This window comes from Fistularia commersonii, chromosome 31 (genome assembly GCF_037954325.1).
Source record: "Fistularia commersonii isolate RoL2024-O1a breed Wild chromosome 31, RoL_Fcom_v1.0, whole genome shotgun sequence".
Classification (NCBI taxonomy): domain Eukaryota; kingdom Metazoa; phylum Chordata; class Actinopteri; order Syngnathiformes; family Fistulariidae; genus Fistularia; species Fistularia commersonii.
The window spans coordinates 11,877,658-11,902,033 of NC_141314.1; the positions used below are offsets into that span (position 1 = coordinate 11,877,658).

The window sequence follows — 24,376 nt, forward strand, 5'->3', positions numbered from 1 at the left end:
AACCCCCGCCGGACCTTCACGAGGAGCCTGCAATCACTGCCTTTTATTCCAGATCCATCTCCGGGTGGCGTCTCCGCCGTTGGTCGTCAGCCACCGGCTCCTGAGGGTCTGGCCTCTTCAAGTCCAGGGTGTGTGTCCAAAGACGGGCATCCTGTCCGGACCGGACAGGAAGACCCGCCGTTGAGGGGCCCGGTCCCCTTCAATCCATTTCTAGAGTTTGCATCTGTGCCACACGTCTTTGGGACCTCATCTGGGCCGGACCGCAGCCTTTGGCACCGGCGCCTCCAAACGTGCCGAGCACGCTTCAACCCTGCGCGCCGGCCGGGTCCTGGTTTTATCAGGATCCACTCCTGAGTCACGTTGATCATGACTCGGTCCTGGTTCGGGCCCAACTCGGCCCATACGGATAAGCGTCGGCCCTGTTCCAGCTGGGGGTCCGGACCCTCAGCCCTAAAAATCAGGATCTGAGTACTCCAGTCCTGCCGGCCGGCTGCACCGCCGCCTCGGGGGAGCAATTACTGGAGCGGCGGCGTCACCTCTAAGCCTCCGGACGCTCGAGGCACGCCCCCCCCCCCCCCCCCCCCCCCCCCCCCCCCCGCCGGGACGGAGGTGGAGCAGAAGCTCTGAGGCCACAGGCTGGAGGACACCTGGGGCCACCGAGGGCCTCACACTGCGGACAACACCACCCGCATCTCCATTGTCTATCCAGAGGCCACCATGGCTTCTGTCAGAGGCTGCTCAGTGTGTGTGTGTGTGTGTGTGTGTGTGTGTGTGTGTGTGTGTGTGTGTGTGTGTGAGAAGAACCACCACACACACACACACACACACACACATACACACACACACATTAGCGGTTACTCATTCCTCCTGTCTGCTTTGAGTGACGTTTCTCACGCCTGCAGAGGAGAGCAGCAGCAGCAGCAGCAGCAGCAGAAGAAGAAGAAGAAGGAGAAGGAGAAGGAGAAGGAGAAGGAGAAGGAGAAGGAGAAGGAGAAGCTGCTCAGAAGCAGAAGCAGCAGGAGGAGGAGGTAGAAGGAGAAGGAGAGGAAGACCTGGTCGATGCCTTTGCCTTATAAGGCGGCAGCACTGCGCTGTCCACGGTGCTGAATCTGACCGTGCGGGGGGGGGGGGGGGGGGGGGCATGCAGCTAACTACATTAATCACGCGCACGCGCTCAGACGCGCGTCCAACACACACACACACGGGGGACATGAGCGGTGAGTCAAGGAGCAGATGACAGATCTCCACGGCCGCTGATGGAGCTGCTGATGGAGGCAGAGCAGCAGCTCCATCTCCACCACCTCCACCTCCTCTTCCTCCTCTTCCTCCTCTGCCCCTCTTCCTCCGCCACCTCGGGCAGCAGAAGCCGAGCCTCCGCTCCCCCGGTGCGGCCGTCTCACTGCGGCGGCGGCGGCGGCGGCGGCAGCGGCGGCGGCGGCGGCGGCCCGGACGCCGGCGCCCGGTCCCCGCCTGCGGACGCCCCCCGGTGCGGCCCTCCTCCTCCTCCTCCTCCCCCTCCTCCTCCTCCTCCCCGCCCGCCTCCATGTCGTGCCGCCGCCGCCGCCGCCGCTGCAGCAGCAGAGGATCCGTGCGCTCACCTTTCATCCAGTCGAGCACCTGGCGCGGCGTCCACTTGCTGATGGGCTCCATCACCAGGGCCATGGCGGCGCGACGGGCCGCCGCTCACGTGCGGGGACCGGTCTCGCGCTCGGCGGGAGCACGGCCGCCCCGCAGGTTCCGGGTGTCGGGATGCGGTGGTGCAATCCACGCGCACACACCGAGAGCGACGCGCGCACCGCCTCCCGCCCTCCCGCCCTCCCTCCGCCTCCTCGCGCCTTCCCGCCAGCAGCCCGCGCTCTGACGAGTGGATTCGCAGGACGCGCGGGGACGGAGCGGCCCCTCCCCTCCCCTCTTCTCTTCCCTCCTCTCCTCTTCCCTTCCCTTCTCTCCTTCCCTTCTCCCCTTCTTCCCTCCTCCCTTCTTCCCTCCCCTCTCCCCTCCCCTCCTCCCCCCGCCTCGCTGCAGCATCACCGGGCCTCCGCTCACAGCAGGGCTGGGAGCGAGCGGGGAATGGTGCAACGCGAAGCGTGCGCGGAGGAGCGCTCTCTGCCTGCCCTTTCGCGCACACACGCATGCACATGTGCACGGAGGCTTTGTGCGTCAACGTTGAGCTCGATACAACCCCGGTCTGCACAATGATGGGGGGGGGACGGCCGAGCGCCCTCTGTGATGACGGCTGAGGGATCGGGGGTTCGGAGGGACCGCGGGGTTCAGGTGGTTCGGAGGGATCGCCGGGTCCGGGGGGATCGCGGGGTTCAGGTGGTTCGGGGAGTTCGGGGGGTTCGGAGGGATTCGGGGTTCTGGGGGTTCGGGGGCATCGTTATTTTCACTTCTCCACATGTGAACGGGGACCCGAACGACCGGCTGAGGGAAACAGCGCCCCCCGGTGTGCACCTGAGACACAGGTGACGTCATGGATAAACGCTTCCCCCTCTCATGCACGCACGCACGCACGAACGCCCAGCGAGGTCCTCTCGCGGGGAGCCGAGGGAAGCCAAGGAGGTGTATTGCGTGCACATGGAGGGTCAGAGACCCAGGCCGGGGGGGCTCGGGGCAGACCGGGACCCAGAATCCCTCCGACCGGGCTCAGAATTGACCAAATGGATGTTGGAACTCTGCGCCGACGTGGCTCGGCGGCGTCCTTCTCGCAGGGCCCGCCGAGACGTGCACACTGTGTGCACCACGTGCGAGTGGCGGCGTCTCCCCAATGACATAGCGGTCAGAAGGCCGTCCGTCCAGAACATAGTGACCCCGACACGGCGAGGTCCGGCACCTCCTCCGCAGACATCTAACCCACCTCATGTTAGGATTAGGGTGAGGGTCGGGGAAGCACGCCGACATTGCGACGACAGCGACCGCCATCTCCACGGCGTCTCGCCGGCACCACGCGGCACGCAGATGCCGGGCTGCTCCTCAACAGCTGAACCCTCTACGTCCAGGTGCAGCTCAGGTATCGGTAGGTTGCAGGATCTCAGTCAAGGGTGATAAACTGATGTCAGGTGTGAGACTGAGGCTGGACTTTGGAGAACATGCCGTCTGAATGAATGAATGTCCGGGACACGTGGACGCACGAGGCCCGCGTTCACGCGAGACCGCCTCTGCACGCGTGGCGTCGGACGGACCTTCGTGCAGAAGCACCACCACGGTCGGGAGCCGTCTCAGGCAACCTGAGGTCACGAGCCAAAGCTACGGCGGCGACCGGCCGGGCCGACGCTCGCTCGCCACGCCTCGGGAACGCTCTGGATTCCTGCCGACTAATTCTACAAACACACTCTCGGCCTGTGTTTGCAGCCGCTAAGACCCTCCAGGCTCCCCAGATTCCACAACCCAGCAGCCTCTTCATGGTTCCAGCCTATCACTTTAGAACAAAGATGAACTTAGAAGTCTAGTATTTCAGGTGTCGTCTGCAACTGAGAGTTTTCCCACGCCATCATCTTAACGGTTTACAGCCCACCGTCTGCCGTTGCACCGCGGGCTAATGACGTCATCAGCTCAACGGTCGCAAGACTCCAGACTCAGCACCCCAGTGCCTTCATTGCCATCTCTGGGGATTTCAACCACGCCACATTGTCGTCTTCTCTGTTTTCTTTACGTGAAACTCTGGCACAACAATTTCCTTCGGGATTAATAAAGTTGTTCTCATCTCATCTCATCTCAAACAGGTCGAGCGCAGAAGATAAGGCGGCCCAACATGACATCGGTGTGAAAATACATCCAGGTGTGGGACGGAGGCAGGAGGAGGCAGAAGGAGGAGGGAGGAGGCAGGATGAGGCAGGATGAGGCAGAGGGAGGCAGGAGGAGGTAGAAGGAGGCAGAAGGAGGCAGGAGGAGGCAGGAGAAGGAAGAAGGAGGCAGGAGGAGGCAGAAGGAGGCAGAAGGAGGCAGGAGAAGGAAGAAGGAGGCAGAAGGAGGCAGGAGGAGGCAGAAGGAGATAGAAGGAGGCAGGAGGAGGAAGGAGGAGGCAGAAGGAGGCAGAAGGAGGCAGACGTGGTTCGGCGTCCCGGCTCTGCTGGAGAAGCAGCTCCAGCCCGGCGCCCTCCTGCTCCGTGACCTCCTCCCGCTGCTCCGGAGCAGAGCCGCGGTGGGCGGGGCTCCCAATGTCACAGCCGTGATCTTGAGCTGCCATTGGCTCCTGTCTGCGGTGACGTCACAATCATGATTAGAATTGATGATCGGACGGTCTGATTTCATTGTCTAGCAACGGCGACGGGTGAAGAAATCTGCTGAATTAGGACCTTCGTCTGATTTTGACATCACACATGGTAAGAAAGTGTCTTCGCGGCTCGTCTCGGAGCGCCCCGGGCCCGTCCCCCCGCCGCGCGTCCGCAGCTCGGCCGGCCGGGAAGGGTCACGCCGGCTTCGGGAAATCACAGATTTAAAGGAAAAGTTTAGCCGCGGCTACCCATTTGGGAAGCTAGGCTAGGCTAGGCTAGGCTAGGCTAAGACTAGCTAGCGACCGCTAGCTGAGTGATGGCCGCCCGGGCCTGCTGGCTAACGTCTACCTCTGCGGGGACGCGACGCGCGCCGGCTTGTTAACTGACTGCGGCCCGGCTAGGACGAATTAGCGCGGCTGTATTTGTTTACCCGCAGCCTTTCTTTTGTTTCGTTTTCTCTTTCTTTATTGGGACCGCCGGCGTTGGCGAACTGACGCGACAACGACCAGCTCGCTAATGCCGTCGGTAGCACGTCCATGTTGACTGCTCATGCGCAGTGGGCCTGCGTAAACAAAGCTGCCGCGCGCCCATTGGGTGGCCCAAAGCCCCGGATGTGTCCTCTGTTTACTCCTCGCTCGATCTGCAGCGCATCCAGGCCAGATGGACAGACCTTCTCTAGCCTGGGAGCAGAGCTGTTGCTGCTGCTGCCTCCTCTTCCTCCTCATAAAGTTCAGCGGCCAATTGAACAGCAATGCGCTGAAACGTGGGTCAAACGCTCTGCAGCCCTGGATGGCAGACACACTTGGTCGAAACGATGCATTTTTATCCGACATTACAGAGCTTTCCTTTTGGTTATCATCGCCCAATTTCGTCCCACAATTTCTCGGGTTCATGTCACATCAAACTGATTGTAAAAACGGGTCCCTTTTCCTTTTGTTCTGCTCCTCGATGAAATTCGGGGAGCCTTTCATTTCTAACGTTATTATCGCATAGTTCATGGATAGATATCGCACGGTATCATTCACGGTGTCAAAGTTTGCTATATCTTCCGCTGTCTCTCATCATGCAGCGTTGCACATAAAGCTGCCGCGCAGGAGTCGTGCAGTACTGAGAGTAAAGCCATTTAGCCTTTAAGTACTAATTCATCAAAAGGTGTCCATAATGAGATGCACGGATCGTTTTATGAGGAACATTGTTGCTCAGTTTACTTGTTGTAATGCTTTTATCCATCCTGATGTCTCCTCAGACACATCGACCCGCGGGGTGCCGGGCGCACTGAGACAGGATGAGTGGGACGATTGTGACCACATAGGACGATGGAGGTTTTGCTGTGATCTGCATGGCGTCCCCGTTTCCATCCAGCGGCAGCATGGACGCGTGGTCTCAGCGGCGCGGCCTGCAGACTGTGAGTATTTCACTGATCTCATTCCAGTAGGAGGGAAACCTGGCACGGGGCTCTAATTCTCTTCACTTGGAAGAAAACGAAACACTGGTGGGTTTTTGAAAACAAAACGCTGCTGTACGTCGTGTTGAATTCCAGGGGCCTGGGGGGAGGGGAGGTATTTATTTGTTTATTTCTTCCTCTGCATTTTTACTGAAAAGGTCCTGATGTGTAAGATGAGCGAGGACGAGACTCCGAGGTTTCAGGAACGATGGCTGAGTCGTGCACGCTGGCTCACCGTCTCCTCTCGGCGGTCCTCGGGAGTAGTCACGTCGACAGTCCGTTCGGGACCGACTGCGCTTTTTAGTCGAATAAGACAGAATGTCTGCCGTGAGGCGGCCCGTCGGTCACGCGAGGTTTCTATCGTTTGATGAGGAAGGAAGTCTCATGAACACGCGGATGCCCTCGGCCGCTCCTTCTAAAGTAGTCCTTCGCCATCTGTCGGCGTTGCCGGGGTCCAGCTCTGAAGTCAGACCGGTGGTTGTGTCCGTCCTGTCTCACAGATGAACCTGCGGTCGGTGTTCACCGCCGAGCAGCAGAGGATTCTGGAGCGTTACTATGATAATGGGATGACCAATCAGAGCAAGGCCTGCTTCCAGCTCATACTGCAATGTGCCCAGGAGGCCAAGCTGGACTTCAGCGTTGTCCGGGTAGGCCTGCACTACGAGAGCGCTCGCACCGTCGGCATCTTACAGTTCTAACTTGCACACGTCTCCCGTATTGAATTTCAGGACAACTCTCTCGGAAGGGCTGTCCTGAAATGTTTCTAATATCTCGCTCAAGTCACGCGACTGAGACCGTCTCTCCCTCTCTGCAGACATGGGTTGGCAACAAAAGGCGTAAACTCGCCTCCAAGGCTGACCAGAACGGAGGCATGTCCCATTCCTTATCCGGTCACGGACTCGCCGGCGGCCTGCTGTCCGGTCACTCCTTGGTGGGCGGGGCTTTGTCCAATCATGGCCTGGCAGCAGGAGCGCTGATCCCTCCTGACATCGCCGCCGCGCGGAGCATCCAGAATCGCGTGCACCTTCTCCCGCCGTCGTCGTCCTTCCCCTCGTTCTCGTCGTCGTCTTCCTCTCCTTCCCCGTCCTCTCCCCTCAGCAGCGGAAGCACCAACAACAGCAACAATAATGATGTCATACTGACCGGGATCTACTCCCTGAACTCCGTCCCGCGCGCCCGGCAGAAGCCCGCCGCCCCGTCCTCTCAGTCAGACGCCGAGGTGTCGGCGCTCCCGGCGTCATCGCTGATCAACCAGGCGCTGCAGAGCCGGAACAGCGCCGGCTCCTCGCCCCTCACCTCCAAGTTGGTGTCCCTCTCCCAGAATCTGCCATCCCTCACGCCGGCCTCGGGGCCTCTCGTCTTCACCGCGGTCAGGAAAGGAGGCGCGCCCCTCGCGGAGGGCGCGTTGGCCGTAGGAGCGGGCGTGGTGCCTCACAGCTGGACCCGGCAGTACGGTACGATAAGGACGCGCCCCTGGTCCTCCTCCACCTCCCAGCTTCAGCCCAGACCTCACTCTCACCCCCAACCCCAACCGCCTGCCCAGCAGAAGACTCCGCTGTCCCTCCCGGGCCAGAGCTCTAGTCCCACCTCAGAACACACACCCTGTATCCAGAGGGTCTTCACCTTATCAGAGAGAGGGGAGGAGGACGGTCCCGGGCCGGCGTCCAACCACGGAGGCGTCGAGACTAACAAGCCGCCGTCCTACGCGCAAGACACCAGTCACAATTTCTCCATCGCCATGGAGACCGCAGACGAAGAGGACGAGTGGCGACGAGAGGAAGAGCTGGCAAACATGGCCGCTCAGAATCACATCCGCGGGGAGCAGACGTCGCCGCTCGACCCGGCGGCGCCCAGAGGAAGCCACACCTTTCCTACGGCGAGTTCCAAACCCCCACCGCTTCACAGCAGCACAATTCTTCAGGGCAGCTACACAGCACAGACCTCACTCTCAGGGGAGTCCGGCTCACAGGTGAGAAGGAAGCCGCTAGTCTGACTGCGGTTCCTCGCCGTCCGTGCATGACTACTCCTCCGTCTGTCATCTCTCCTCTGCAGACGTCAGTCGGTGTGACCGCCGCACCCTGGGTTATCAGCAATTCAAGGAAGAGAACTGTGAGTCGCAACCACCCCGACGTCCCGCATATAGGTCACTGTCCGGTTATCTCCTCCCTGCTCCGCTGTGGCCCGGGGAACCCTAGCGTCACGCTGTACGTTGTGTGTCCAGCTGCAGGATCGCACCCAGTTCAGTGACGTGGACCTCTTCCAGCTGAAGCGCTACTGGGACAGAGGCATGACCAGCCTGGGCTCGGTCTGCAGGGAGAAGATCACGGCTGCGGCAAACCAACTCAACGTAGACACTGAAATCGTCAAGGTAACCGCCGCAGAGGAGGAAGTGGCGCCTGGCCGGGCTCCAGGGCGGAGAGGGTTCCAGAAAAAGCCAAAGTATCACTTCCCTCAGGGCATCACATTTCTGCAGGATCATTGTGACCGGAACAAAGGAAATGTTGAGAAGGTTCCGGGCCCGGTTTCCCTCGTCTGCGGGAGTCCGTGGCTCTTCACGGATACAAGACGACCGACCGCTCATCGATTTGCTTTATTTTTAACGCAAATTTAAAGGAAACACAAATCAAGTGTGCTACTGGACGGACGGGTCGGACGGGCGCCGCGGTCGTTCGTCCACGTCGCCGCAGGAATGCGGAAGGCCGAAGGTGCTTCTCGGGGTGCGCGGCGTCAGCGGGGTGCTTCGACGCGTATTCCGGTCGTGACGCCTGACGGGGAACTGCCCGAGGGGCTCCCCGCATCTCCAAGCACTGACGGGCCTGGGATCAGCTGACCCTGATATTGTTTGCTTCTTCACCTCGCTATATTTTACACGGGTTTAAGAAGCGACTGCCGGCAGCACTTTCATTGTCAGCCATTCATGGGTGAAATAAAAAGAAGATCCCAATGTCGCGACGGGTCCTCTCCCCGAGGAGAAGTGGAAACTTGTGTCTGGAACGACGAGTGCAAGAGGTGGAAGAATGGTCTGTCATTTTGTGTCTAAAAACGTGGGCGCGCCAAGCGTGAAGAGCACCGGTGGAGCCCAGAGACACCGGTGACGAGGCCCAGCGCTGCGCGGCCTCCCTGGGGCTCTGAAGGGGCTCTGAAGGGGCTCGTCTTCTGCCTCACGGGTAAAGATACCGCCTCTCCGACACCTCCGACAGTGGCCTCCTCACCCGCAGAGCCCGGGACTTGTACAGGCCAGTCCTGTCGGCCTGCGGTTCGAAGCGTCCTCCGCCCACAAACGTCAAACCGACAATCGTCCGGACGCGACGTGTCGCCTCGACGTTTGCCTCCAGATCTCCCCCATCTCTGTCTGAAAGAGCTTCAGTGCCAAAGATAGTAACAGGGGCTTCAAGCTATTACCCACGACCCGCAGCCAATCGTCTGCCTCCATCCAACCCTCTCCTTCTCCAGCCACGAACCTCCTCCGTGGTCTTCCTCCAGACCTCCTGCCTGAGGGCTCCAACCTCGGTATCCTTCTACCCAGATCTTCTCCGTCCACGTCCGAACCATCTCGGTGTGACTTTATCTCCAGAGCCTCTACCATGTGCTGTCCCTCTGATGGACTCCTTCCCGATCCTCTCCACTCTCCTCACCCCCGACGAGGAACCTCCACATCTTCATCTGTGCTTTCTCCTGTCTTCTCCGTGTCTCCCAACCGGACGCCAGTTAATGATATTGTGGGATTTGTTCTCCTTCCTCGCCTCTCTGCAGACCCGTGACGCTGACCACTCCTATCTTCTCCCTTGCCGGCAGACATGGATCAGCAACAGACGGAGGAAGTACCGTCTGATGGGTATCGAAATCCCTCCACCCAAAGGAGGACCCGCCGTATTCTCCAGCACCTCCCCGGGGAACGAATCTCCCGTGGCGCTCAGCCCGGACGAGGAGCGCCTCGGGACTCCTGACCTCGGAGACGACATGAACGACGAGGGGTCCGTCTGCCTCTCGGAAGGTGAGGCTCCGTCCGGCTTCCGAAGCAAACCCCGCATGTTTGCCCGCTTTCAAAGTCTGCGGAGAACCTCTGAACGTTCATCAGTAGAACGAGAGAGAAGTCCTCTCCGAGCTTCTCCTGGTCAGTTCAGAGCCGACACGTCAGAGGAGCAGCTCCTCCTCCGCCTCTCATGGCGAGCGCTCTCGTCTCTTCCAGATGGCGCCGCCGACTCCCAGCACAGGGATGAAGATGGACCAGACCTGGCCCACGTCGCTCCGCTGGCCAACAATGTGGTACTTGGTTATTCATCTGCCGTTCCGGACCGGTGGGGCCCTCGGGGGGGGGGGGGGGGGGGCAAAGGACCACCGAGCGGAGTCAGTCAGAATAGTCTCCATCTTGTGAGCATGTAGAGTCACGGTGCTCCTCATCGCAGGAGGTCTGAAGCTGCGTGACCACGTGATCTTCATCACGGTCTCTCAGCTGGGCGAGGAGGGACAGGCATGATCATCCTGCTTTGTTTACCACAGAAGATCGAGATCCTCGACGAGGACGAAGACGAGGACAACGACGACGACGGTGCGATCGTGGCTTCGGATCTCGAGCAGATGCAGAACCTGTTGGAGTTCAAGGTAACGAAAGAACGAAAGGAGTCCGGCTTGATGAACACGAGTATTTACCAGAAGCGCGGGGTCCACCTGGACGTATTTTCTGATTCCTTGCAGCACGAGGAGGTGCAGTTCTTAGAGAACGAGCTAGAGAACCAAAAACACAAATATCAGGAGCTCGCAAGCTTCACCCGGAGCCTGCTGAGCGCCGTGAGGAGCAATGATCTGGAGAAACAGCAGGTGTGAAAGGTCCCGTCACTGCTGCGCCAACTCCTGCAATGCCTGCGTCTGTAACAAACTAACGTGTGTGTGTGTGTGTGTTTGTGTGTGTGTGTGTGTGTGTGTGTGTGCGCACGCGAGCCCAGGAACTCCTTGCCAGCCTACCTCAGCCTCCAGACCAGGACTGGGACATGACCATGGAAAGAGGATCTTCATCTGACGTTTCAGAAGACAAATCTTCTTACCCCAGCCAGGCCCTGGTGCCCGCCGGCGGCGGTGTGGACCTCACACTGGCAGCAGAACTGCCCCTGGCCAGCGTAGAAGAGGACGCTCCCAAAAATGAAGTTACTGAGCCCTCTGCATCAGAGGAGCAGCCCCAAGGAGCGCTTCTGCAACAAGAGTGATTGTCTCACGTTTGCTCCTTCACACACACTCACCCACACACACCCAGCCACGCACACACACACACACACCACACACACACACACACACCCTGAGAGAGGTGGGTCCACAGAGAATCCGGGTCAGGACTGGAGGGACCGCGTGGTCCGACCCACTCGTGATCCACGCCCAGTGCCTGTGTCTCCGTGCTTCACCGTGACTGTTGGCTCCACAATGCCTTTTTTACTGCATATCACTGGCCTTGCCCGGCCCGGCCCGGCCCGGCCCGGCCCGGCTCGGGAAATAAATGACCTCTAACTTAAGCCCAATGCTTCCCGCGTCTTCTTGCCCCCGCGCAGACCGTGCGGGAGCCCCGTGAGATGTGTGCGTGTTACCGGCCGGGTCTCGGGCCTCCTCCGGTGCGCTCCTCCGGGGGACCCTGCGTCATCCGCCGTCTCTGCGACGACCGTCTCCGTCCGCGGCGGCGCGCAGCGGGCTGTGCGCACGCGCACGCGCACGCGCCGCCGTGGCCCGGACGGGGGAAATCCTGAGCCGAGTTGCGTCATCAAGACGTCAATAACCGCTCATTCACTGGCGGTCAGGTACCAGCGGAGCCGCCATATTCGCATCCATGGCCGGCCGGCGGAGCCGTCACTGAGTGCGCGGTCCAGCCTGCGGTACCGAGCGCTCCGCGCCGCGCCGCGCCCACACCCCTCCCGCTCCCGTCCGGACCGCGACCCACGGCCACGCAGCTGCCGCCGGACCCCCGAGGCGGCCGAGCCGGGCTCCCGCGGCGGGGGATCCGTGCAACGTGGAGCGGGGCTTCGGGCGGACGACGATGCCGTAGACTCCCGAGCGGACTGCCGGCACAAGATGGAGGTGACCAGCGTCAGCGGCGAGGTGAGCGCCGCCCGAGTCCGCCGGGGCTCGGCTCGGTGCGGCCGGTCCCGGCGGTCCGAGGCTGCCGGCGTCACGACCCGCGGCTCGGCGGAGCTAGGGCGCTAGCCGCGGCTAACAGCTGGGGAGATGTTTGTTTTTATGTGTCCGCCGGGGTCCGCGGCTCTTCCGGCGGCGGGGCGGCGGAGCCCCGGCCGGCTCCCCGCCGGGGCCCCGGAGCACCGCGGCCGGCCGGAGGAGCGGCCGGCCGGCCGGCCCGCGGGCTCCGCGTGGGCTCTGTTGTTATTTACATCCCGCAGGAAGAGCCGCGCTCTCGGCTAGCTTAGCTTAGCCGCCTAGCATTAGCATAGGCTGCTAGCCGGCGGGCTGCGGCGTACGGAGGGACGAGTAAGTCGGGTTCATTTCCCCGAACCGTCGGCGGACCAAAGGTCCGCGCCGGGGTTCGGTTCGGGGCCGGCGGGCAGCGGGGCTCCGGCGGGGCCGCTGACCGGCACCCGGAGCCGCCGTCCGCCCGGCGCGGTGAGGCGCGGCGTGACGGGGGACTTTGGGAGCTCCGTGGAGGAAACGCGATGGAGACTCGGTGGACTTTGGAGACCCCGTAATGCAGGACCAGATCGCGTCCGAGTCCGGGTCTGGTCCAGAACGGGGCCTGGCGGGGGACCGTCATCGTTTGAGGGGCCGCCTCGGGCTCTGGGGAGCTTCTTCTCCTCTGGGTCACCAGCTTCTTCCTCTCCATCCGACCTGAGACCTGAGGTGTGTTTTCTCCTCCAGAAGACCTCAGTCCACCAGAGCTTATTAACCGTGTGCTGATCTGATACCTGGATGCCGGTGCAGGACGAGGAGGAGGAGGAGGACTTCTGCAGACCCCTGATGTGACCGAGCTCTCAGGGTCCCTCGGACATGACCTCTGCTTGGTAGCTCGCCTCTGTGAGATCCAGAGGTTCAGGAGCAAACCACATCTCCTCCTCTAACCCTCTGGCTGAAGGTGGTGTTCCTGACCTGCCGGTGCGTCAGGCCGGTGGGGACATGGGGCAACGCGCCGGTTCAAGCATCCGCAGATGCGTGGACGGCGGAGGCCGGGAGGCATGGCGTGAGCCGTGACGGCGGCTCCTGGGCCGAGCCGGAGCTGCGATCCCCACGCCGCCCTGCGGGTCCTGCTGATTGGTGTTGTTCTTATGTAAGGCCGGATATCTGCGAGGAGAAGCGGCCTCCTCCCGTGGAGGCTCAGGAGTGTGTCGGTGGCTCCACCCACGGAGTGGGCTCGTGTCGGGCTATGACTCATCCCCTCTTCAGAGGCTCGACGGAATCACACACACACACTCACACACACACACACATACACACACATACACTCACACTCACGGACGACGGGCTGAAGGCTTTGCTTGGGTCAAGAAGGTGCCGACCTTGAACGCATCGCAGCAATAAGTTAATTGGCGCAACAGGAATCTGTGCGTGAGGGATGGAGGGCCAATCCTCTGAGGAGCACCGGCCGCTCACAGCAGAGGGTCGGGAAGAAGCCGGGCCTCCGTGTCCCGCCGCCGCCGCCGGTGGACGGCGGATCCCCGGAGCCGGTCAGACATGTTGTTTTTCTGGTGGCGGATTAAGACAGAGCGCTAATACCGAGGGGCTTTGTGGAGCCGGCAGCTGGATGGGCAGCAGATGTTTGACAACTCGCACGCCGGACTCTGGGAAGTGCACCTATTACGGACTCCTAGACCGGATCTGCCCGTTCATCCGCCGTGCACGTGGGCGTCGGGAGGTCCGGGCCCGCTCGGCCCTGAGCCGGGACGCCGGGCGCCCGTGTCTCCCGCTCTTGATGACATTTATTGTCACGGCTGCAGGTCAATGGACATCAGATCGTGGATGAGCCAATGGAGGAGGGAGAGCCCTACACACACTGTGTAAGTCACCGCCGAGGCTTCCAAGCGTGTGTGTGTGCATGTGTGTGTGTGTGTGCATGTGTGTGTGTGTGTGTGTGTGTCCCCTCACCGTGCGTTCCTGTGTGCAGGATGACGGGGCATACAAGGAGATCCCCATCACTCACCATGTTAAGGAGGGCTGTGAGAAAGCCGATCCATCTCAGTTTGAGCTTCTCAAGGTCCTCGGCCAGGGCTCCTTCGGCAAGGTGAAGACGCGCCCGCCGTCCGAGCGCCGCCCCGCCTCGCTCCCGCCGCCACCCGACCATTGTAACCCCCGCCTCCTTCTGCAGGTGTTCCTTGTCAGGAAGATCGTGGGTCCAGATGCTGGCCAGTTATATGCAATGAAAGTTCTAAAAAAGGCATCACTGAAAGGTAGTGTGAATGAATGAACGAATGAAAGAATCGATTGATTGATTGATTGATTAATGAACAAATGAACCTGCCTCATGCTGGGTTTCTCTCACGCCACTCGCTCTCCTCTTGTCTTCCAGTCAGGGATAGAGTTCGCACTAAAATGGAAAGAGACATTTTAGTGGAGGTCAATCATCCCTTCATAGTGAAATTGCACTACGGTAAGGAAAGTGTGGGCACGCTCACAACACGGCAACACGCGTGTGAGAGTGAGCACGTGATGTCGTTACATGGTTATTCCCGGATGCTGGGGGAGTGTGTTGATGTGGAGCTAAGGCCATACTAGATAATAGTTCTCAGGTGGATGAAGGTGTCAACTGTTGTCTTCCGTGTGTGTGTGTGTGTGTGTGTGTGTGTGTGTGTGTGTGTGTGTGTGTGTGTGTGTGTGTGTGTGTGTGTGTGTGTGTGTGTGTGTGTGTGTGTGTGTGTGTGTGTGTGTGTGTGTGTGTGTGTGTGTGTGTGTGTGTGTGTGTGTGTGTGTGTGTGTCTGACGGTGATGCTGTCCTCTTCCCTCTGCAGCCTTTCAGACAGAAGGGAAACTGTATTTAATACTGGACTTTCTCAGGGGAGGGGACGTGTTCACTCGCTTATCCAAAGAGGTAAGATCCCGTCCAGATCATCATATCACCTCCGTCTCCACGCAGGTCCTGCTCGCTCGCTCAGGACACTGGAAAAAAACCAACAGGTGTACACTGAATATGCAGCATTGTTTATTTTTAGCCGCACACACACACACACACACACACACACACACACACAGACACATTGTGTTTCCGGCACCTTGTTTGTAATTTATGGACTCGCCGATGCGCGTCCTCCCTGTGAGCGCCTCCTGCTTTTAGATTATTAATTGCTGGTCTTGCAGGCCTCTGCTCGGGGAACCCGAGGGACGTGAGATCGTTCTCCGGACAGATCTGGCCTTGTTAGCGCCGGTTTTACCAACGTTCCTCGTGCGACGCGCACTCGGACCGTGTTCTTGACTCGGGCCTGGTGTTGAAGATGTGGGGATTTGTGTCTTGCTTCTGCTGAATGTGTCTCCTCCTCTGGGTTCAGAGAGTAAATGTGTCCAGTTCTTATCAGGTTATGTTTACAGAGGAAGATGTGAAATTCTACCTTGCAGAGCTGGCCCTGGCCCTTGACCATCTGCACAACTTGGGCATAGTTTACAGAGATCTCAAGCCAGAGAAGTATGAGCCTTAGAACGCACCTCCGCCTTTGAACGTGCACACACACACACCACACACACCTCCATCCACATTTGTAATGAGCAGACCTGCGTGAGCAGAGCTCCTCAGACCACTGTCACCCCCTCCGTGCAAGCACCACACACACACACGCACACACACACACACACACACACACACACACACACACACACTCACGCCCAGAGACACTACAAGACACACCTTTTAACGCACCTGGTGTTGTTGCTGCTGGGGCGGATGTGGTCTTCATCACGGCCTGCTCTTCTCTTTCAGCATCTTACTGGATGAGGCCGGACACATAAAGCTCACAGGTCGGTGTTTTCCCTCCTTCACACGGCCTGCCGGGAGAAACAAGCAGGCAGAGTGTGTGTGTGTGTGTGTGTGTGTGTGTGTGTGTGTGTGTGTGTGTGTGTGTGTGTGTGTGTGTGTGTGTGTGTGTGTGTGTGTGTGTGTGTGTGTGTGTGTGTGTGTGTGTGTGTGTGTGTGTGTGTGTGTGTGTGTGTGTGTGTGTGTGTGTGTGTGTGTGTGTGTGTGTGTGTGTGTGTGTGTGTGTGTGTGTGTGTGTGTGTGTGTGTGTGTGTGTGTGTGTGTGTGTGTGTGTGTTTAACATGGTGCTGTGACCTGCTGTCTGCAGACTTTGGCCTGAGCAAAGAGTCAGTAGATGCTGATAAGAAGGCTTATTCCTTCTGTGGTACGGTGGAGTATATGGCCCCTGAGGTGGTCAACAGGCGAGGACACACACAGAGTGCAGACTGGTGGTCTCTGGGAGTTCTGATGGTACGCTCACACACACACACACACACAAATAGTGCACATCTTCAGCTGTCCCTCACCCTCGAGGTCTTCTCTGTGTTTGCAGTTTGAGATGCTAACAGGGACGCTACCATTCCAAGGGAAAGACCGCAATGAGACCATGAACATGATCCTCAAGTGAGTCTGAACGCGCGCACACACACACACACACACACACACACACATGCTGGCTACCTGTCTGGTCTGAGCTCAGGCTGGGACGTCCTTGGAAGTCCTGCTCGCGTCTGCAGGCCTCAGCAATGGACGCTTGTTCTTCTCCCCGGTGTTGGAGGCCGGCCCTCTGAGCCTCGGACGAGAAGGTTTCACTCCACTCAGGAGAGCCGGATCCACCAGAGTTAGTGCACACCTGGATCTTCCCAAAGGTGCTGGTGATGGCCAGGGTAGACCGAGAGACGGGTGGACCTTCTACTCTGTATGATCGGAGAGAAATCCACTCCGGCAGACCGTGGAACGCCGGCACCACAGCCTCGGTGTGACAGGAGGGGTCTGTGGAGCTCCTCCGCCGATGCAGAGTGGACGGTCCACCTTCTGCCTCCTGCAGACGTCCCACAGGCTGCGAGAGGTTGGGCCGCAGACGGAGGTTGTAGAGAGGAGAACCGAGCAGCCGCCGGGAGCAGCAGTGACTCGCCGGCGTTCCAAAGCCCGCCGAGGATCACCGTCCTTCTCGTCTTCTTCTGCCCCCAGAGCCAAGCTAGGGATGCCTCAGTTCCTGAGCCTGGAGGCCCAGAGCCTGCTGAGGATGCTCTTCAAACGCAACCCGGCCAACAGGCTCGGTAAGCGTCCCTGCCAGCCGCAGGAGGCGGAGCCTGGAGGCGGCCGGACTCACTGAGACAGAAGCACTGTGTGTTTTAAGGAGCAGGTTCTGATGGAGTGGAGGAGATCAAACGCCACGCCTTCTTCTCCACCATCGACTGGAACGTGAGTGAACACACACACACACACACACACACACACACACACACACACACACACACACACACACACACACACACACACACACACACACTCAAAAGTCCTCAGCTTCTGTGGAGGCTTCACACCTCAGAACAGTTGGCGTGGTGAGATCTGGCCATCAGTTTGGCCTGTGTGTGTGTGTGTGTGTGTGTGTGTGTGTGTGTGTGTGTGTGTGTGTGTGTGTGTGTGTGTGTGTGTGTCTGTGTGTGTGTGTGTGTGTCGGAGGGCCAGGCCTGGCTGTGTGCACGCTAACAGCCCTGTGTGAGTGTCAAAGAGCCAGCAGGAGGATGCTGGGGGGATGTGGGTCTTGGCTTGGCAGCCTACTTCACACACACTGTGTGTGTGTGTGTCTGTGTATGTGTGTGTGTGTGTGTTCGCTAGAAGCTCTACAGGAGGGAGCTGCAGCCACCCTTCAAGCCAGCGGCGGGGAAACCAGACGACACCTTCTGCTTTGACCCAGAGTTCACGGCCAAGACACCAAAAGGTAGACCATCTCTCACACACACACACACACACACACACACACACACACACACTGTAACCCCCCTGTCCTCAGACTCCCCAGGCATCCCCCCCAGCGCCAACGCCCACCAGCTCTTCAAAGGCTTCAGCTTCGTGGCTCCGACGCCGATGGACGAGAACAAGAGTTCCCCTCTGCTCAGCATCCTGCCCATCGTCCAGGTGCTCAGCTGCTCCTCCACCTTCTCCTCCAACTTCTCCTCCACCTCCTTCTCCGCACACATCGCTCACAACATCACGTCCACAGAGGCCACGGCCGTGGAGCTCCTGCAGCTCCCGCTCTCACCAGAGCTTATGGCGCCAGCCGGGCTGAGCTTGCTCTCCTCGAAGAGCTGAAGAACCTTTAGAATGAGGGAAGGAACATCTCAGATAGTTAGAAAGTGCAGTTGCCTCCATAAGCTCTGACGGCAGCAGAGGAAGAACCTGCACCAAAGATTGAAGACGCCTTGGGGCTTCGAAGAACCTTGAACTTCCCTTATGTTGGTGAAACATCATCTTCACCTGACAGTCCTTTTGTTCTCCACCCAGCGTGATCATCAGACCTGCAGCTGTCTCAGACACTTCCAGCTATCTTCTTCACCTCAGTAGCACCAGCGGTGTACTTGGACATGTTCGTTGCCCTCAGAGAACTTCATGCAGCGTAGAGAGCGTGGATGGTGGTGAATGTTCTGGAGAACAACTGACGATCTGTCTTCTTCTTCCTTATGATCGTAGAATAGATCAGAGGCGGAGGTCTGCAGACCCTGGAGAATACCTTCTGCACAGAAATGTTCTCGAGTCCCCTTTGGACTGGAGACCCTTTGAATCCTTGTCTCCAGGAGCTGAAGGTGTTTTCACCTGGACGTCTCCTTGCTCCGAGCGATTTGAGGACACCTCGTATCAGAAGAGCTTCGGCCGTGGAAAAGGCTGGCGTGGCTCCGTTAGCTGCTGAAGAAAAGGCCACAAGGCAGGTTCTGACCTGCCGGGCCTCCTAACCCTCAGCGGCCCTCAGTCGCCGCGCTGATGTTCGATCCGGTCGGTAAAGTTCCACGGGTGAGGAGACGACCCCTCTCCACGCAGAGTCACCTGGAACATCTGATCTTCTCTGGAAGAAACAGGGCTAGAATAAGGACCTTCTGCTGTGTTTGTCTCCAGAGTGAGACGGAGCGTGACACGGCCTCTGTCCTTCTGACCAGCCTTCTCCTCCGAGATGTTCTCCTGGCAGAAAGAGTCCCCGCGAGCTGGTTCCACGGTTCAGGTCTCCTGGTTCCTCATCGGCTCTGGTCCGTCCCACCTGATCAAGAAGAGCTTTGCTCCAGGCCTGGACTGGCCGTGGCCTCTCTCTCCATCCAAGGAGATCCGATTGAGACCGCTGACCATTCAGAGCAAACCGGGTGCACGGACTTCCGAGTCACACGCACACACAAGCACACGCACACACACACACACGGTCCAGGTTTGGAGGTCTCACCTTCTCAGTGTGGTCAGCAAACTGGAGCTGCTGAGCGAAGGACTGAACGGCTCCTCTGGTCGTTTCCAGATGCACGGCGGCTCGGCCAAGTTCTCCGATCTGTACGAGCTTCAGGAGGACATCGGCGTGGGCTCCTACTCCATCTGCAAACGCTGCGTCCATCGGGTCTCCGCCGTGGACTACGCCGTGAAGGTGAGCAGACTCCTGGTCCCCGCGCACGCCGTCCATCGAACGCGCCGCCGTCGGTCTCGCTGAGTCCAAAGCTCGGCCAGTCGCTCACATCTCAGAGGGCTTGTGTAGGGGGGTCAGACCTGGACCCGCCCGTGGAACATCTTCTCCGCCTGTAGTGAAGGAACCGGGCGTCACACACTCACATCTACAGGGGCTGCTGCGTTCAGGGACGCTCCTGGGCCACCCTCGCCCCGGGAGGAGAGCGCCATGTTCCCGGCCCGCCGGGGCCGAGGGCTCCGTTGGCCCATGGAGGGTCTTCAGGACTGATGGTGGTGGTCCTCCTCAGCCCGGTGAAGGTCCAGGGCTGCGTCCGGGCAGGAGTTGGTTCTGTGAAGCCCTCGGGAACGTGGCTCAGAGGCTTTGAGCGGGGAATGTGTGGCCATGGTGCCAGCAGAGGGCAGCGGAGCTCCACTCTGAAGCTCCAGATGTCCCAGCGCAGAGGACACGTCCCCTCAGATATCTCCGGTCCAGGCGGGGAGCCACTTTCTCACGGCGTTCAAGATGTTCCTCCTGCGGGTCGTCGTCACCGGCGGCCGGATGTTCCCGACGAGCTCCTGCGACCGCGTCGCTCCACCATCAGAGCCTCTCATCAGCCCGTTCTGCACGTCTGTTCCAGATCATCGACAAGAGCAAGAGGGACCCGTCGGAGGAGATCGAGATCCTGATGAGATACGGACAGCACCCCAACATCATCACCCTGAAGGACGTCAGTACGCCGACCCCGGGAGGGCTTCAGGACGGACGGCGCGTCCCAGCATTCTCACTGTGTGTGTGTGTGTGTGTGTGTGTGTGTGTGTGTGTGTGTGTGTGTGTGTGTGTGTGTGTGTGTGTGTGTGTGTGTGTGTGTGTGTGTGTGTGTGTGTGTGTGTGTGTGTGTCAGGTGTATGATGAGGGCAGGTATGTGTACCTGGTGACGGAGCTGATGAAGGGCGGAGAGCTTCTGGATAAGATCCTCCGTCAGAAGTTCTTCTCGGAGCGCGAGGCCAGCGCCGTGCTCTTCACCATCACCAAGACGGTGGACTACCTCCACTGCCAGGGGGTGAGCCGACGTTCCCGCCGCGGGCCCACGCTCATCCAGGAGGTCCCTGACGCGCTGCCATGTTCTCCACAGGTGGTCCACCGGGACCTGAAGCCCAGCAACATCCTGTACATGGACGACTCCGGGAACCCCGACTCCATCAGGATCTGTGACTTCGGCTTCGCCAAGCAGCTGCGGGGGGGCAACGGCCTGCTGCTCACGCCCTGCTACACCGCCAACTTCGTGGCTCCAGAGGTGAGGGAAGCTGTGGAGCAGGAAGGTCTCCACCGGGAGCACCTCTGGCTTCCAGGGCGCTCACACACACACACACACACACACACACACACACACACACACGGTTGGGACACCAGTGCAGACACAAGTCCTCACCTCCAGGTGGACCTCCTCTCACTACGGCGCCATGAATGGATGTCAGTCAGATTGATGACCTGAGAAGCCCCAGAGCATCTTCTGGATGGATTTGGAGCAGGACCGTGGTTGACCTCCTCTCCTGCGTCTTGGTTGCAGGTACTGATGCGGCAGGGCTACGATGCAGCCTGTGATATCTGGAGTCTGGGAGTCCTGCTCTACACCATGCTCGCAGGGTGAGTGAGGTCCTTCTCGATCATCTGACCGCGACCCGAACGGGACTGGAGGTCAGGAACCTTTGGAGAGTCACCTCAGAAGGTTTCTCCAGGAGAAGTTGCTCTCCATCTCCAGTCCTCCGACCTCCTCAAAGCCACCGGACCGTTACTCCCCTCGGTGTCTTTCTGGACGTGTGAAGACCACGCCCGTGTCTTCTCACTCCTCCGCCTCCCTTCCAGGTACACGCCGTTCGCAAACGGACCCAACGACACGCCGGAGGAGATCCTCCTCCGGATAGGCTCTGGGAAGTTCTCCCTGACAGGTGGCAACTGGGATACGGTCTCAGACACATCCAAGGTGAGGCCTGGGCTGAACCCCATCACCTGACCTCCACATCACGCCGCACATCTCTATGGGAGCATGGCTTCAACTCTGTGTGTGTGTGTGTGTGTGTGTGTGTGTGTGTGTGTGTGTGTGTGTGTGTGTGTGTGTGTGTGTGTGTGTGTGTGTGTCTGTGTGTGTGTGTGTGTCTGTGTGTGTGTGTGTGTGTGTGTGTGTGTGTGTGTCTGTGTGTGTGTGTGTGTGTGTGTGTGTGTGTGTGTGTGTGTGTGTGTGTGTGTGTGTGTGTGTGTGTGTGTGTGTGTGTGTGTGTGTGTGTGTGTGTGTGTGTGTGTGTGTGTTCCAGGACCTGCTGTCCCACATGCTCCATGTGGACCCTCACCAGCGATACACAGCGGAGCAGGTTCTCAAACATTCCTGGATCACCTGCAGAGATACTCTACCACACTTCCAGCTGACTCGCCACGATGCACCTCATCTTGTCAAGGTGACTACACACACTAGTTGTGTGTGTGTGTGTGTGTGTGTGTGTGTGTGTGTGTGTGCGCTGTCTTCTTCCACAGAGGCTGAAGCTACTGCAATCTCCAATCATAATCAGCCAAAGAGATGGTAATATGTGATGAAGGTAGCAGAGACTCCTGCTCAGGTCTTTGGATGAGCTGATGGAGGCCTGACCTGCAGAACCCAGGAGACCCGGGTCTCGACCGCGTGGGAGACCTCGGTGGGATCACCTTGGAAAGTATTGAGCTGGAGCCGCCAGCGACCGGCGGTGGTCCACCTGAGAACCGCGGTGGTCTCCAGTAGAAATGAGCGTGGTGTTGGAGGAGGTGGAGGTGGAGCAGACGTGTCCTTCAAGCTAAAGGTGCCTCCACCTGTGTTCCAGGGCGCCATGGCTGCCACCTACTCGGCCCTCAGCCAGAAGACCAGCCAGCCGGTGCTGGAGCCCGTGGCAGCTTCCAGCCTGGCCCAGCGGCGCAGCATGAAGAAGCTCACCTCCACAGACATGTAGACACACACACACACACACACACACACACACACACACACACACACACACACACACAGTGCTCGCCCTTCAGTTTTGACCTCATCCCCCCCGGTTCCCTTTTTAAAGTATTTATTTTGCAGCCCCCCCCCCCGGCCTGCAGACAGACTTGTATTTATATGCACTCATCGCCTTCATCCTCCCTTCCTCGGGAAGGAACGCACCAGCTGACGTTCTCCTTCACTGTGATTGGCTGATACAAAGCTGCTTCGGTAAACTGTGCCCCCCCCCGCCGCTCTCCACCCCCCCCCTCCGCTTCGTCGCCTTCACGGTTTATTTGGCGTCCGTCTCGGTCGGAGAGCGACCGGCTTCCTCTTCTCTCGGGGACGTCGTCCGACGGACCGGCTGGAAGCGGCGTTGGCGCGCACGTGTGCGTGCACGGAGCGGACCCGTGTTGAAGCTCTCCCTCCGACGCCCGTCCCTTGGTGATGCTAGCGGCGCACCGGAAGCGACTGACCGGAGATGAATGTGAAACCAGGAGGCTACCGCAGCGTAGAAGCTCTGGCCGTTCTGGACGTTCCGGTCGTCCTGGATGTTCTGGCTCCTCTGGCCGTTCTGGCGGCGGTCCGGCTCGACCGAAGCGGGTCAAGACGGCGCTCCAGGTGTCCTTTGGGCTCGGAGTCGACCCGCGAGACCCCCTGGAGGAGGGACCCCCTGTGGGGCCGCCCTCCTCCAGGGGGAAGACCAGCTCCGAGGGCGTCCGATCCCAACAGGAAACACACAGCTTCTAGATATACACACACACACACACACACGTGCGTGTGTGTTTCCACGTGCGCACACACCATGAAGATACCAAGGCGGAGGAGCGGGTGGGGCCGCAGGGCTCGTCTGGGGGAAATGGGACGCACCCCGTCAAACCAGAAGAAATAATGATTTCCCAGGAGATCTCCTCAAAGACTCAGTCTGTATGATACTGTATTTATTTCATTTGATTTTTAAGATTCTATTTTTCTTTCAGCCTCTGTATATATTGACATTAAAGATCATTATTGACATGCATCGGCTTCCTCCTGTCGTCTTCTTCTGACGCTCCCTTCAGAGGCCTCCGTCGATCGATCATCTCCATCTCCTCTCTCCTCCGTCCGTGAAGCTCCTCTTCCTCCAGGTCTTCCTCCAGACCTCCTGCCCGGCAGCTCCGACCTCAGCGTCCTTCTAACCGCATCCAGAACATCTGACACGCGCCGTCCCCTCGACGGACTCGTTCCTAATCGTCTCCAAGAGAGCCTGTGCATCTTCACCTCTGCTCCTTGTCTACACCTCAGCGTCTCCGAACCGGACAACATGGCCGCCCTCACCTCCACCTTCTCCACCTTCTGCCCGAAGCTCCTCCGTCCCTCCTAGCTTGGTTCTCCTCCCTCTCCGATCTGCTCGGACATATTTCTTCTGTCGGTTATCGATCAGGCGCGCTTCTGAACGTGTCTTCCCGAGAAGAGGGCGCTCGCGACCGCGGTCTCGATGATCTGGTCCAGTATCGGTGCGGGACCAGGTTCTACCACAGAAGGTTAGAGTGTTAGAAGGTTCCAGAACAGACCTGGTCAACAAAGTCAGCTTTCCAACCAAAGCACGAGGAGGAGAGTGACAGAAGATGGTCTGCTGCAAGAGACCTGATGCTCCTCAAGCTGAGAGGAGCCCCTCAGCCCAGGAGGCCACTGGAAACCGGAGCCTGGCCGAGCACTCGAGGAGCCCTGAGGAGGATCGGCGAGAACCCGGCGCCTGGTGAGGACGCGGATCTCCATCTGCTCGTCATCACAACCCAAAGAGCAAACCTTCAAGAAGATGCCGTCCACGGCCTGATGGCTACAGAGCAAGTTCTTGGGCTGCAGGACCCCGACCTCCGACCCACCTCCACCCGGGGGAAGCGTGACTTGAAGCTGAACATTTGTCTTCTTACCCTGCGTGGACTGTTGGCAGAAGGACCTGCTCCTCTCCGTGCACATCATTCCAGCACCAGGGACCCGTCGGCGTGCCCTCACAGCATCGGGACGTCCGACCCCTCAGCGTCTCCACGGACCTTCTCCAGAGAGGACTCCGATGTTCTCAGAAGGTCTGACTTTTCTCCGTCCCGTCACGACGGGTGCAGGACATCTGAGCGTCCACCAGGGGGACACGCCGTCCTCGTCCCCCACGCCTGCAGAGGAGCCATCCAGC

At 59.3% G+C, this 24,376-nt stretch overlaps 3 protein-coding genes across 10 annotated transcripts in view; 2 read left to right on the forward strand and 1 right to left on the reverse strand.

The window, feature by feature from the left end:
* Positions 1-1,780, reverse strand: part of LOC147215906 (connector enhancer of kinase suppressor of ras 2) — a 44,551-nt gene extending 42,771 nt beyond the window's left edge. For all 4 annotated transcript variants that reach the window (XR_015109224.1, XM_086178725.1, XM_086178726.1 and 1 more), the window contains exon 1: positions 1,599-1,780. Coding sequence is in view for 3 of the 4 variants with exons in the window: in XM_086178725.1 (XP_086034851.1) it covers positions 1,599-1,662 (64 nt within the window). In the remaining variant the exon portion in view is untranslated. The remainder of the gene's footprint in view (positions 1-1,598) is intronic.
* A 2,446-nt stretch (positions 1,781-4,226) lies between these two features.
* Positions 4,227-11,159, forward strand: hdx (highly divergent homeobox). Of its 4 annotated transcripts, none has more exons than XM_086178727.1 (11): positions 4,227-4,322; positions 5,461-5,619; positions 6,159-6,305; positions 6,473-7,627; positions 7,711-7,767; positions 7,880-8,026; positions 9,412-9,652; positions 9,848-9,924; positions 10,159-10,260; positions 10,354-10,476; positions 10,602-11,159. In XM_086178727.1, exons 2-11 carry the CDS (start codon positions 5,554-5,556, stop codon positions 10,857-10,859), a joined length of 2,373 nt encoding a protein of 790 aa, XP_086034853.1. In that variant the 5' UTR covers positions 4,227-4,322; positions 5,461-5,553; the 3' UTR covers positions 10,860-11,159. The 4 variants fall into 4 exon arrangements, with proteins under 4 accessions (XP_086034853.1, XP_086034855.1, XP_086034856.1 ...); XM_086178729.1 differs by having other exon boundaries at positions 10,162-10,260; XM_086178730.1 differs by having other exon boundaries at positions 9,454-9,652.
* A 252-nt stretch (positions 11,160-11,411) lies between these two features.
* Positions 11,412-23,224, forward strand: LOC147215908 (ribosomal protein S6 kinase alpha-6). 2 transcript variants are annotated; one of them, XM_086178810.1, is made up of 22 exons: positions 11,412-11,736; positions 13,578-13,637; positions 13,745-13,861; positions 13,946-14,027; positions 14,147-14,227; positions 14,586-14,665; positions 15,147-15,253; positions 15,545-15,582; positions 15,906-16,048; positions 16,131-16,201; positions 16,769-16,857; positions 16,938-17,002; positions 17,420-17,522; positions 17,595-17,719; positions 19,077-19,199; positions 19,855-19,944; positions 20,119-20,277; positions 20,350-20,511; positions 20,785-20,861; positions 21,081-21,198; positions 21,527-21,667; positions 22,064-23,224. In XM_086178810.1, the coding sequence occupies exons 1-22, from the start codon at positions 11,710-11,712 to the stop codon at positions 22,187-22,189; spliced, it is 2,184 nt and encodes a 727-aa protein (XP_086034936.1). In that variant the 5' UTR covers positions 11,412-11,709; the 3' UTR covers positions 22,190-23,224. The 2 variants fall into 2 exon arrangements, with proteins under 2 accessions (XP_086034936.1, XP_086034937.1); XM_086178811.1 differs by having other exon boundaries at positions 16,944-17,002.
* The last annotated feature ends 1,152 nt before the right edge of the window (positions 23,225-24,376 follow it).

Coding starts and splice junctions, on each gene's coding strand:
- hdx (XM_086178727.1), top strand. CDS start 5,554: ATGGCGTCCCCGTTTCCATCCAGCGGCAGCATGGACGCGTGGTCTCAG. Junction 6,306..6,472: donor TGGACTTCAGCGTTGTCCGG/GTAGGCCTGCAC, acceptor CCCTCTCTGCAG/ACATGGGTTGGCAACAAAAG. Junction 7,768..7,879: donor GCAATTCAAGGAAGAGAACT/GTGAGTCGCAAC, acceptor TTGTGTGTCCAG/CTGCAGGATCGCACCCAGTT.
- LOC147215908 (XM_086178810.1), top strand. CDS start 11,710: ATGGAGGTGACCAGCGTCAGCGGCGAG. Junction 11,737..13,577: donor TGACCAGCGTCAGCGGCGAG/GTGAGCGCCGCC, acceptor TCACGGCTGCAG/GTCAATGGACATCAGATCGT. Junction 13,862..13,945: donor GCCAGGGCTCCTTCGGCAAG/GTGAAGACGCGC, acceptor CTCCTTCTGCAG/GTGTTCCTTGTCAGGAAGAT.